The sequence below is a fragment of the Mobula hypostoma genome, chromosome 22 (genome assembly GCF_963921235.1).
Source record: "Mobula hypostoma chromosome 22, sMobHyp1.1, whole genome shotgun sequence".
NCBI lineage: Eukaryota > Metazoa > Chordata > Chondrichthyes > Myliobatiformes > Myliobatidae > Mobula > Mobula hypostoma.
Genome location: NC_086118.1, coordinates 53,095,213 through 53,107,722, shown reverse-complemented (window position 1 = coordinate 53,107,722; position 12,510 = coordinate 53,095,213). Strand labels below are relative to the sequence as shown.

Here is a 12,510-nt window from a genome sequence, read left to right as displayed (position 1 = left end):
TGAATGGTTTTAGTTAATAAAACTTATAAATAGGAACATAGCAATTTAATGAGCTATCTTTCAGCAAAGGGCTAAGTTTGTTTTTCTCAGTAACTGTACAGTTTCCGGTTAATGTAATAATTTAATATTTTCTAAAAATATAAACACAGAATATGTGCCAGTAAACATTACTTTCAGTTTAGTAGGCAAGTGGGAGTATATTCCTTAAACAAAAATCATAAGATGTAGCTTAAAATCATTAAAACACATTAATCTTTTGACCTGCCAGTTCCTACTTTACATTTTTTTTGAAATGTAGATTATTTTTCAGTATTCAGAAGAATTTTTTAATGTTTTATTTTAAATTCCACCTGGGATTGAGCTTATCTGTGAAGCAAATGAAAAGGATCAGATCCTCTGCAGTAAAAAAAAATCCCTCAATTCTCCATGGGCGATAGGCAATAATTGCAGTCGCAGTAAGAGTTCCACCTTCAATTTAATTGCCCTTTCTTAGCCCTGGTGCAAACCTACTGTGTCTTCATTCAGAGTTAACCTAATGTCTTGTGAGGGTACTGAGGGTACTTAATTGCAGTTTGGTTATGAAAAGTAATCAGTGCAGAAAATACTGACAACATTATCAATAACTACAATTACTAACTATACATTGTTTTATTTTAGAAAACATTGGTGCTGTCAGTATCGGTGGGGATAAGTTAATCAAGGAGGAACCAGTGACTATGGATGGGACCAAGAATGAATCCAGTTCAAAAGAACAGGAAAAGTTTATCTCGACTGATCTCGTCAATGTAAGCGAAGGATTTCAACTGAGGACTTGGTATAAAAGGAGGGTGAAAACATCTAAATTAGATGGGCTGTTGGATCGGCGGGTAAAACAGTTTACAATGGAAGAGAAGCAGCGACAAGAAAAACTGAAACAAGAAGCCTTAATGAAATTACCCAAAAATGAACAGAAAAATATAGCTGAACCACAGAAATCTGATAAACCTGAAAACTGTCATCAGAGAGAGCCTGAATCACTGGAGAAGGAGAGTGGACACGTAGGTCAGAACTCTCCAAAGGCCACAGCTGAAAGCTCAGTGGCATCAACACAAGAAAGCACAGTTGGGAAAAATGAAGTCTTGACCCAAGAAAAACTGTCAGCCTTTCCATTGTTAAAGGAACCAGTCATTAACAATGTTGTTTCTATCCAAAAGGAGGCGGTTGCTAATTCCACTGAATCAGTGGTTACAGGTGGTGAAATCACGGACCCACATTTGAAAAGCAAGGAAAATGGTACCGAAGGAAAAACTCAGCAATTGGGTATGGGGACAAATTCTGCACATAATAATTCTGATACAAAGAATGAGAGTTTTGGGAAGAGCTGTGAGCCAGTGGTGGGAGAAAGTAACAATGGCAATTTAAACACAATCGTGGGAGTAAATGTTGCTGAAGGTGATGGTGATCTGATGGAGACAGATGAATGTTGTGAAGATAACTCCGAAATTAAGTCAAACAAAGGGATTATTGGAACTATACATGCAGAGAAAATAGATCGTGCTATTGAAGCAATTACTGATGAAAGCAGTGGCCCAGTGATTGTTGAGGAAAACGGTGTAAAAGAATTCTCTGCCCACAAGGAAAGTAATAGTATTGAAAATAGTTCTCTTGAAAAAATGGACACAGACTGCTGTTCAGAAAATAAGATCTTTGAAATGAAAGCTTCGGAGAACAAACTGGAACATCGGCACCCTGTTGGTCAGATTAATGGAAAAGATGTAGAATCTGCAGTAATGAAAAATTCTGAACTGGTCTCATCTGAAGCATCTGAAGTGGAACTTCGGAAGGAAAAGTGCAGTCCCAGAGCGAACTCTGAAAATGAAAAAAAATCATCAATGAAAGAGTCAGGTGTAAAGCTGGTTATGAATGGAGATATTACCGTAGATGATCTGGAGGAAAAACCTAACAGAAAAGATAGGAAAAATTTAACAGCAGCACATCCTAAAGTTCATGATGGTGTTTCAGCAGATAAAGAAGAGTTTGATGACGCAGCACCGCAGGTAAAGGCGCCCCGGTTAGATGATGCAATTGTTCAGCTAAAAGCACCTACATTAGGTGAAGCAGTCCTACAGGGGAAGACAACCAAGTTAGATGAAACACTTTTACGTGCAAATGATCCCAAGTTAGATGATATTTCTGAAATTCTGAATTCTGAAAAGTCAGGACTTTTAAATCTAGCCCCAGATAAATTATCAGAGTCTGAAAAAGAAGTGAAACCTTTAGAACTCGATGGGCAGCTGTGTGAGAGAGTGTCTTCACCATCCTTTACTTCTGCAGCTGATTTAACTTCAAACAAGGACTTCAGTGAGCAAAATGGGATTCAGTCTGAAAGCGAAGGAGGTGATGCCAGTGGAGAACATAGGATTAAAACAGTTGTTACAAAAATGACCACCACAACCACAACCATATCCACGGAATCCAAGACTATTGTTAGTGTCGCAGAAGCTTCTCCACAGAGCAATATTTCATCGGTGCTCACCTCTGTTAAGAATTGTGCTGTTTCTTCAACAACCACCACAACAACAACATTCACAAAAGTGACCTCACCAAGTCTAGATAGTACAGTAGATGCCTTGACAGTAACAGAAAAAACTGTTGTTACAACCACAGTAACAGATTCTGTGGCCACTCTAGATGGAGTGTCGACAACTACCATGACTGTAAGTAAAGAGTATTCCACCAAGGACAAAGTGAAACTCATGCGGTTTAGTCGGCCAAAAAAGACGAGATCGGGCACAGCCCTCCCTTCGTACCGTAAATTTATCACCAAAAGTAGCAAAAAAAGCATATTTGTCTTACCAAATGATGACCTGAAGAAACTGGCCAGACGATCTGGGATTCGGGAAGTTCCAGGATTTAACTACAATGCAAAGCCTGCATTGGATATCTGGCCATACCCATCTCCAAGACCAACCTTTGGCATTGCGTGGAGGTATTTTAAATTAACTCTTCTTAAAACTGTTAACTTGATGGTATTTGTACATTATCTTGACTTAAGATTGTTTATCTCTGTCCAATAATATTTTTGGATTGGTTATCATGGGTTAAATATTTGGATAATTGTCTCTCATTGTATTCATCTTTGTATTAAACTTTTGATGTGAATAAATTCTGTCAAATTCCTGACAGTTTTCATCTAAGTAGCCATCATTCACCATTATGATCAATTGGTGACTCTGTGGGAGCCTCACTGTAAAGCTTGATCATACCTGTGCATGCAGTACCTCTCATTCTATATTTCCAGCAAAGTTCAATTTATCTTTTTTCACAACTGTCCTTGGGCCTTCTTCAGAACATCAAAATTCATTTGGAGATAGCCAATGTACAATTCAACAATTTCTTCTTTGGCTCCTTCCACTTCTTGCAAACCCACTGACTCATAGCTATCTGGAATATACCTCTCCCCACCCTGTCACTTGTAAAAATGCTATCCCCTTCTCCCACTTCTTCTTTTTCTGTTGTATCAGCTCTCGGGAAAAGGCTTTTCATTCCAGAACTAATGAAATGTCCTCTTTCTTCAAAGAAAGGGGCTTCCCTTCCTCCACCATCAATGCTGCCCTCACTTGCACCTTTTCCATTTTGCGCACATCTGCCCTCACCCTATCCTCTTGCCACCACACCAGAGATAGTTCCTCTGTCCTCACCTACCACCCCACCAGCCTCCACGCCTAGCACATAATTCTCCATTACTTCCCACTCAACTTCAACGGGATCTCACTACCAAGCACAACACTCACACTCCCTACGCAACTACCTTGTCCACTCATCCCTCCCCTCTGATCTCCCTCCTGCCACACGTGCTCCTACACCTCCTCCCTCACTACCATTCAGGGCCCCAAACAGTCCTTACAGGTGAGGCAACACTTCACCTGTGAGTCTGTTGGTGTCATCTACTGTATCCTGTGCTCTGTGTGTATATCAGTGAGACCCAACGTAAATTGGGAGACCGCTTCATCGAACACCTTTGCTCTGTCTACCACAAAAAGCGAAATTTCCCAGTAGTCACCCATTTTAATTCTGCTTCCCATTCCCATTCCAACATATCAGTCCATGGCCTCCTCCACTGCCATGATGAAGCCACTCTCAGGTTGGAGATGCAACACCTTAAAATCTGTCTGGGTAGACTCCAACCTGATGGGATGAACATCGATTTCTCAAACTTCTGTTAATTGCTCCAACCCTTCACCATTTCACATTCCTGTTTCCCCTTCTCACCTCATCTCCTTACCTGCCATCTCCCCCTCTGGTACTCCTCCCCTTTCCCTTTCTTCCATGATCTTCTGTCCTCTCCAATCAGATTCCCCCTTCTCCAGCCATTTATCTCTTTCATCGATCAACTTGCCAGCTCTTTACTTCATCCCTCCCCCCCCTCAGTTCCACCTTTCACCTGTCACCTTGTACTTCCTCCCCCCCCCCCAACCTTATTCTGACTTCTCATCTAGTTTTTCCAATCCTCATGAAGGGTCTCAGAGCAAATAGTTGACTACTTATTTATTTCCATAGATACTGCCTGGCCTGCTGAGTTCCTCTAGTATTTTGTGTGTGTTGCTTCGGATTTGCAACACTTGCAGATTTTCTTGTGTCTTTAACGTATATTAGTTGTTGACCTTCTCATACTTTTGGTTTGGAGTAGCTTTTTAAACTCATTTTGTAGCCATGAAGAGTGTTAGTTTATCCTGGGTATGAAGATCCCCAGCTTGAATTGCATGGAGTTTTCACATGTGGTTGACTTTGGATTTTACTGAGTTGCTGTTTTTTTTCCTCTTTGGCATGCCCTCGGGATGAAAGGTGACTTGCTTCCTCTCTGGTTCAGTGGGCTCTGTGTAGTGTGGGAGCCTGGACTCTTCCATAGAAGGGCAAGAGGCTTCTATAGGGTTGGCAGGAAGGTAGTTTGTGAGGTAGTGCACTTCATCCACCATTGCCACAGGATTTCTGTGCCCTAAAAAAAAATACTTCAGATTCTCCTTCACTTTGAGTGATCATGAACCAGAAATTCCTAAATCTTAGTAGGGATATTTGATTTTTTTTTAAAGAGGGTTTTGAGGGCATCCTTGAATCTTTTCCAGCAGCTGTTGGAGTCTGTCAATCATGTGAGTGAAGTGACTATCCAATGGAGCCAACAGGGTGTAACTAGAGTATTAATACTAGGAAGGTTGGCTAAGGACACAGTTTATTAAGATGGATTTGCTTACCCTTCTACTCAACTTGGAGGATTGTTGATAGTGTTTTTCCAGTGCTTTATGCTGTGGCTGTAGGTAGTTCATATCTCAAAACAACATAGGAGTGCAGAGACCACTGCTATCCAATAGAGAGGACATAAAACTTGTGGTTCGGTGCCTTGATCTTCCAGCACTCTTCCTTAATCAACCAAGGGTATTTGAGAGCACGGTGAATTTCATCATTAGTAAATCCTTTGCTGGGAGGTGACTCCCAAGATTTGGAAACCTTTAAGCAGCCATTGTGCCAACATGGCAGATTGGCAGAAGACCTTTCACTTACCAGATGTTACATATAAATACATAATCTTATATGCTTCAGTGACCAACTCAGTCATGCCCAAACACTAGTGTCACCTGCTTGCTGCAGCTTGCCTATAGCGATTGGGGTAACCATGCTTCTCAGGTATTCTTGGTTCAGATCAATGCTTGCGTGCCATCATGAATCAGACATAAGATGGAGATGTATTTCTATAGTGAAATGAATTTGAAGAGTGCTCTACAAATCAGCCCAAAACATCAACTGCACTCTTTTTCTAGATACTGCCTGGCCTACTGAGTTCCTCCAGCATTTTGTGTGTGTTGCTCAGATTTCCAGCATCTGCAAATTTTCTCTTATTTGTGATTGGCTCTACAAATCTTCGTGATTGTTGGAAGCAGAAGCTTGAGGAGTAGCTGGTAGAACATTCTGCACTTCTGTTGGTGTGCTCGTGCAGTGAAGATCATATCCACTAGATGGACTACAATTTGGGGAGCAACTCTTTGGCTATTGGGATGAGGCAGTGGAGGAAAAAAAACACTGTTGATGGCTTTCTCCATGGGCTGACATCAGGGAAGCTCTACTGTAGTTCCCACAGATAGATCTCGTCTTGAAGATACTTATAAATATAGCATTTTTGAAGTCTTCTGGCACGTCCTTTTCTTTTCAGATGTTAGGGATGAGATTATGCAATTTTGACTAAGCTCTTCATTGTCACGTTATAAAACTTCCGCAGGGATAAGGCTTTTTGACTTGTCAGTCAGGAGTGAGTCAATAATGCTTCTAAATATCCTGGGGACATTGTAGGATGTTTTGCCATGTGAAATTCTGGCATGTGGCCTTGATGCTGTGAGTTTGACTTCCTGTCACCAGTGTTCAGTCTGAATTATTCATGATGTTAACTTGCTGCTTTTACTGTTTTCTGTGACCAAAGTGCCTGTGTTAATTGAGGTGGTATTGCAGATTCACTAATCTTTTATCTATTGCAAGCACCAGAAACACAAAAGTTCAGCCTGTAAGATCAGAACACAAATAAGCCCTTTGAGCCTGCCCAGTCATTTAGTCAGATCATTAGTTGATAATGACTTTACTTTCAGCTAGCTCTACTTTGCTGTCTCTTTCTCTAAACTTGCATAGACTACCATGAAGACACATTGTCCACCTTGACCTAAATACATTGAAAGACTCAGCCACTACACTCCTGGAGTGGAAAACTCGTAAAAATTCATGACTGTCTGGGAGAAGAATTTTTTCCTCACCAGCATCTTAAGTGCATGATCCCTTATCCTAAAACTTTGTCCTTGTTTTCATTTTATTTCATTTTTTGCACACCTCTAAGTTCTTTGTCCACACACAGTTCAACTACAGAATGACGTGATAATATAATGGTAGCCAGTTCTGACTAACTTTGCAGGTGTTCATATTTGGCTTTTTGCACTTAACCCTAATCTTCAAAGCAATCTTTTGCTGTAGCCCATTGTGTACAGTTTTATGCCTTGAAAGGAACAATGGGCTTGCACATTGAAGTGTTATTTCAAATTTAACCAGAGCAGCAGGATAAAGCTTTCATCTTACCCATCAGATAAGACTTGTCTTGTGTGATATTAATTCAAGTAAGTTCAAGTACATTCATGTTGTGATTGTGCAGTGCCAATGTGTTGTTCTGGTGTGACTGTTTTCCTCCACTTACAAAAGCAAAAATTGTACAGTGAGATTCTTGGAGTATGCTTGAGAGTTTCTTTTAAAACTGCTGGATGATGCTTGGTAGGAGTAGTAGATGCAGTGTCATTCCCATAGCTTTGAATGAACAATGAAATCTGCATGTCAGAGTTGAATTTAATGATATAAACAAAGGTGCAATGAATACATGACATGGAATAATTTGTGTGCTTTGCTTGTCTGTCAAATAAAGTGCACAAGAATACTATAATTGTAAAGCATTGAGAGCTTAACTGAGCTGATAGCATTATTGTCTTAGGTTACCCAGGTTCAATCTGCAATGATTTATCAGTATGATACTGGAGTGTGATGTCGAAGTAGTACATTATTTAAGTGTTCTGTCATTCAAATGTTAAGAAAGACTATGTTGCTACTTGAGGTGAAGCTGGTCTCTGATTTGGGACATTGTGGCTTTGTACTTGCCCATGTTTGAGAAGATGAGCTAATATAAAAATTGACCCTTCACAAGGTTTAATCCTAAACAATTTTCCTAGTATACAATAATTGGTTTGGTCCTGAAATTGTTTGAATTTAAGGCAAAACCTTGACCTATAAATAATACCCTATAATCTTAGAAAAAGTTATAGTTCATCCTTTTAATTTGAGTGATCAAATACCTCTATTTTCTTTTCCGCTCTGTAATCTATTCCAGTTCAACAACTTGCAAGTAGTTTAGCTTCTGCAGTTTTAGGCTCTTGCAAAATCCCGATTTTGTTGCTGCACAGTTAATGTCATTCTCTTCCCTTCGCCTCCCAGGCTCTATAATTGCATCCTTTCATCTCTAATCTCTGACTCTTTTCCTTGAAGTTGTTTGTTAAAATCTACCTGTTTGAACAACTTTTGGTTACCTATTGTCTATCCTTTTGAGTTGTTTAGTGTCAAATTAACCTGACAGTTTCTGTTAAATGCTTTAAGATGTTTCAGATATATTATAAGCATTATACAAATCTGAACTTTGCAACTATGCCATCTTAGGCCCTGGTTTCCCAGCCTTTTTTATGCCATAGGCCCACCCCTACCACTAACCAAGGGGTCCATGGACCCCAGGTTGGAACACCCTGTTTTAGGCCTTGTGATGTATCACAGGCAGCAATCCAGTGGTATTCTTTTTCCCAATCCATGGGTATGGCAAATATAATAGATGAAATCTCAGATGTCATTTGTACTTTGGTCCAGGCGTGAACCTTAAGTTTGTAAGGTGTTGCCATTTTATTACTCTACTTTCACAGAAGACAAGGTCAACATTAATTAACAAAATGAATACTTTTAACATAAATCAGCGAGTTGTTTGTTATGTTCCCCTCTCGCTGTGAAACAGAGACGTCTCTTTCTCCCTTATTAAGGAGAGAGAGCGAGCCTATGGTATGTTGAATATTGGGTGAACAAGTAATCTTTAGGGTATTACAAGTCTTTGTCTTTGATGCTTTGCTGCACGCTTGAGTGCTTGATGGTGGGTTCCAATGCTTTTTTTTGCTAGTGGGGAAGGGGCTTTGCTGCTGCTTACGTGTGGGAGGAGGGAGCTGGGGGCAGCTTTGGGGTTCTAACATTTAAATGTCATTCATTCTTTGTGGGCACTGTTTTCATGGATGGTTGCAAAAAAAAGAATTTCAGGGTGTATATTGTATACATTTCTCTAACATTAAAGGTGCCTTTGAAACTTCGTGCATTATTTTGGATTCAGATTCATTATTGCTTTGAGCATGTGTACATCGAAGCATGCAAAGAAATGCATCATTTACATTAACAGCCAACACACCTGGACTGTGCTGGGGGCACCTCACAAGTGTTTCCAGGCATTCCAGTGCTAACACAGCATGCCCACAATGCTTGGTAGAACAATACAACAAGCAACAAAACAATCCCCTTTCCACCCTCCCTCCCACCCATGCACACACACAGTCCCTTAACTCCAGTACAGGCCCTGGCAGACTCAAATTTACAAACATTGAGCTTCAAATTCCCCAGTGAACAGCTATTTAACTTTATTTTGTAAAATTATAACTTTGAGATACTATTTAACTTGATTTAATAGAATAATATTTTCAATCATACTTTTGTAAAGTCTAAGAGTATTAAATTCCACTTTGCATGATAGATCAATGGGGACAAATGTTGACAAGAGTAAATGATCACATTTTAGTGCTTCAGTTCAAGATATATGGGTATAAAGAGACGTGGTTCATATCAAAACTTTTTCCACAGTGGGCCATGTATAAATAATAAAACTTCATTTTAAAAGTATAATTTCAGCTAATTTCAAATACGATAAAATTCCTGTATGTTTGTTGCGCAATAAAATCCCGTTACACCCTCAAGTGAACATTTTCCACCCTAGATCAGCTGAACATTCACCTGCTCTGTGTGCATCAAATTGTGCACTCCATGGCCGTTTTACTGTCTGTCCCTTTCTAGTTTCTTTGTTTCTGGTTAATTTTTCACTAAATGTTAATCTTTCACCATTCCTAGTCCGAATGAAACATAGAAGCATAGAAAACCTACAGCACAATACAGGCCTTTCTGCCCACATAGCTGTGTCGAACATGTCCTTACTGAAGAAATTACTTAGGGTTACCTGTAGCCCTCTATTTTTCTGAGTTCCGTGTTCCTATCCAGGAGTCTCTTACAAGACTCTGTCGTATCCGCCTCCACCACCGTCGCCAGCAGCCCATTCCACACACTCACCACTCTCTGCGTTTTAAAAAATAATAATAATAATTTACCCCTGACATCTCCTCTGTACCTACTTCCAAGCATCTTAAAACTGTGCCCCCTCGTGCTAGCCATTTCAGCCCTAGGGAAAAAGCCTATGACTATCCACACGATCAATGCCTCTCATCATCTTATACACCTCTATCAGGTCATCTCTCATCCTCTGTCTCTCCAAGGAGAAAAGGCCAAACTCACTCAACCTATTCTCATAAGGTATGTTCCCCAAATTCAGGCAACATCCTTGTAAATCTCCTCTGCACCCTTTCTATGGTTTCCACATCCTTCCTGTAATGAGGTAACCAGAACTGAGCACAGTATTCCAAGTGGGGTCTGACCAGGGTCCTATACAACTGCAACATTACCTCTCGGCTCTTGAACTCAATCCCACATTTGATAAAGGCCAATGCACTGTATGCCTTCTTAACCACACAGTCAATCCATGCAGCAGCTTTGAGTGTCCTATGGACTGGGACCCCAAGATCCCTCTGATCCTCCACACTGCCAAGGGTCTTACCATTAATACTATATTCTGCCATCATATTTGACCTACCAAAATGAACCACCTCACACTTAGCTGGGTTGAACTCCATCTGCCACTTCTCAGCCCAGTTTTGCATCCTATCAATGATCCGTTGTAACCTCTGACAGCCCTCTGCACTATCCACAACGCCCCCAACCTTTGTGTCATCAGCAAACTTACTAACCCATCCCACTTCCTCATCCAGGTCACTTATAAACTGGAATGATAAATTCAGTGTTCAAAATACAGCGACGAGAGCCTTGTGTTTCAGTACCATGAAAACTGCACACAGTTTACAATGAGATTGATGTGTGTGAAATGAAAGAAAACCTTGTACTTAATCAGAGCTTTGTCAACTATCTTATTGCCTCGTAACAATTAATTTGAAGTGGACTCACTACTTTCTAAAATCCACTTCCCTTCAATCTGCATGCTCTCGGACTTGAACATGGCTTTATTCAACCTGTGATTTTTTTTTCACAACTCTTTCCTAACTTGTTGAGCTTTTTAATCACTTTTTTAAACCTTGCTGTAGAAAATTAAGATTATGAATTGTCCAAATTAATGTTTTCCTTCTGAGGCTTGTATTTAGATATTTGAATATGTGGGGTGGAATCTTTCTCCTGTTTGGGAGGCTGACCTTGCAGCATAGTGGTTACCGTAATGCTTTAAAGCACCTGCCAGTGGAAGATCTGGATTCCCACTACTGATTGTAAAGTGTTTGTACGTTCTTCCCGTGACTACATGGGTTTCCTCCCACAGTCCAAAGACGTACGAGTTAGGGTTGGTAAGTTGTGGGCATGCCATGTTGGTACCTGAAAGCATGGTGACACTTGGGGGCTGCTCCCTATACATCCTTGAACTGTGTTGGTCGTTAACGCAAACAATGAATTTAACAGTGTATTTTGTGAACATGTGAAAAATGAAGCTAATCTTTAGCTAATCTTTGAAGGTTGAAAGGCCATGGCAAGAGTATTGTTTACTTCTGTTTTCTTTTTGATTATCTTTAACCTTCCTGCCAAATTTCATTGCACTCAGCGATTCAGAAACAACATCTTCCCTGCTGCCATTCAATTTCTAAATGGACATTGAACCCATAAACACTACCTCACTTCTATTTAAAATTCTGTTATTTTGCGCTAATTACTTTTAACTTGACTATTAAAAAATATGTATATATAAAAAAACTTAATATAACTCAGGTTTTTCTCTATATTTATTTTGATGTATTTCTTTGTACTGCTGCTGTGAAGTTAACAAATTTCATGATATGACAGTGATATTAAATCAGATTCTGATATAATGTCTGTTGAAATGAACATCCAAATAGCATGCTTGACAGTGATAGATCACTTCGGTGGTATGATATTTAAGGTCTAAATTAAATATTTTGTAACTTATTCTTTAGATTCTCCATAAATATTGTCATTGCTTTGAATTAGTGGTGTCTTATATTTTTGCCCAGGTATCGACTGCAAACTGTGAAATCCTTAGCAGGTGTCAGTCTTATGCTGCGGTTATTGTGGGCATGCTTACGATGGGATGACATGGCAGTTAAACCACCAGCAGGTGTCAGCACCGCACGCACAGGTAAGGGTAGCACAAAACCACCCGTGGTTGCAACTTAAATGTGGTATAAAGTATGATGATCAGTGTTTGCAATTGTTCAGGTTATAGATACCACAAAATAAAAGGTTGTGTGAGGTTTATGGTTTACAGTGCATCACATATTTCCATTATGTACATGTTGACTGGTTTAGTTTCAAAATCCAGAGAGTGAGAGAGAGAGAAAGTGCACTTGTATTTGCATAACAGCTTTTTAGTACACAGATATACGTAAAGAAAAATGATTCATTTAAACAATGGAATGCTATGTCATGAAGAAAGTTTATAGAGGGGAAAACAAATAATTTGGAATTCTGTGTACACAGAATAACTTTTATGAGGATACTAGAGGGAAATTCTGCACCCATTTGCAATAATATTTACATGTCTTGGGTATCTGTTTCCTTTCAAAATTACATTCCTTGAATTGATCAGAATTATCAACA

General features: G+C 39.7%; 1 protein-coding gene across 11 annotated transcripts in view; it reads left to right on the top strand.

Moving 5' to 3' along the window:
• Window positions 1-12,510, top strand: part of bptf (bromodomain PHD finger transcription factor) — a 177,377-nt gene that overhangs the window by 97,318 nt on the left and 67,549 nt on the right. For all 11 annotated transcript variants that reach the window (XM_063030610.1, XM_063030608.1, XM_063030609.1 and 8 more), the window contains 2 exons: window positions 658-2,968; window positions 11,925-12,049. In XM_063030610.1, coding sequence (XP_062886680.1) covers window positions 658-2,968; window positions 11,925-12,049 — 2,436 coding nt within the window. The remainder of the gene's footprint in view (window positions 1-657; window positions 2,969-11,924; window positions 12,050-12,510) is intronic.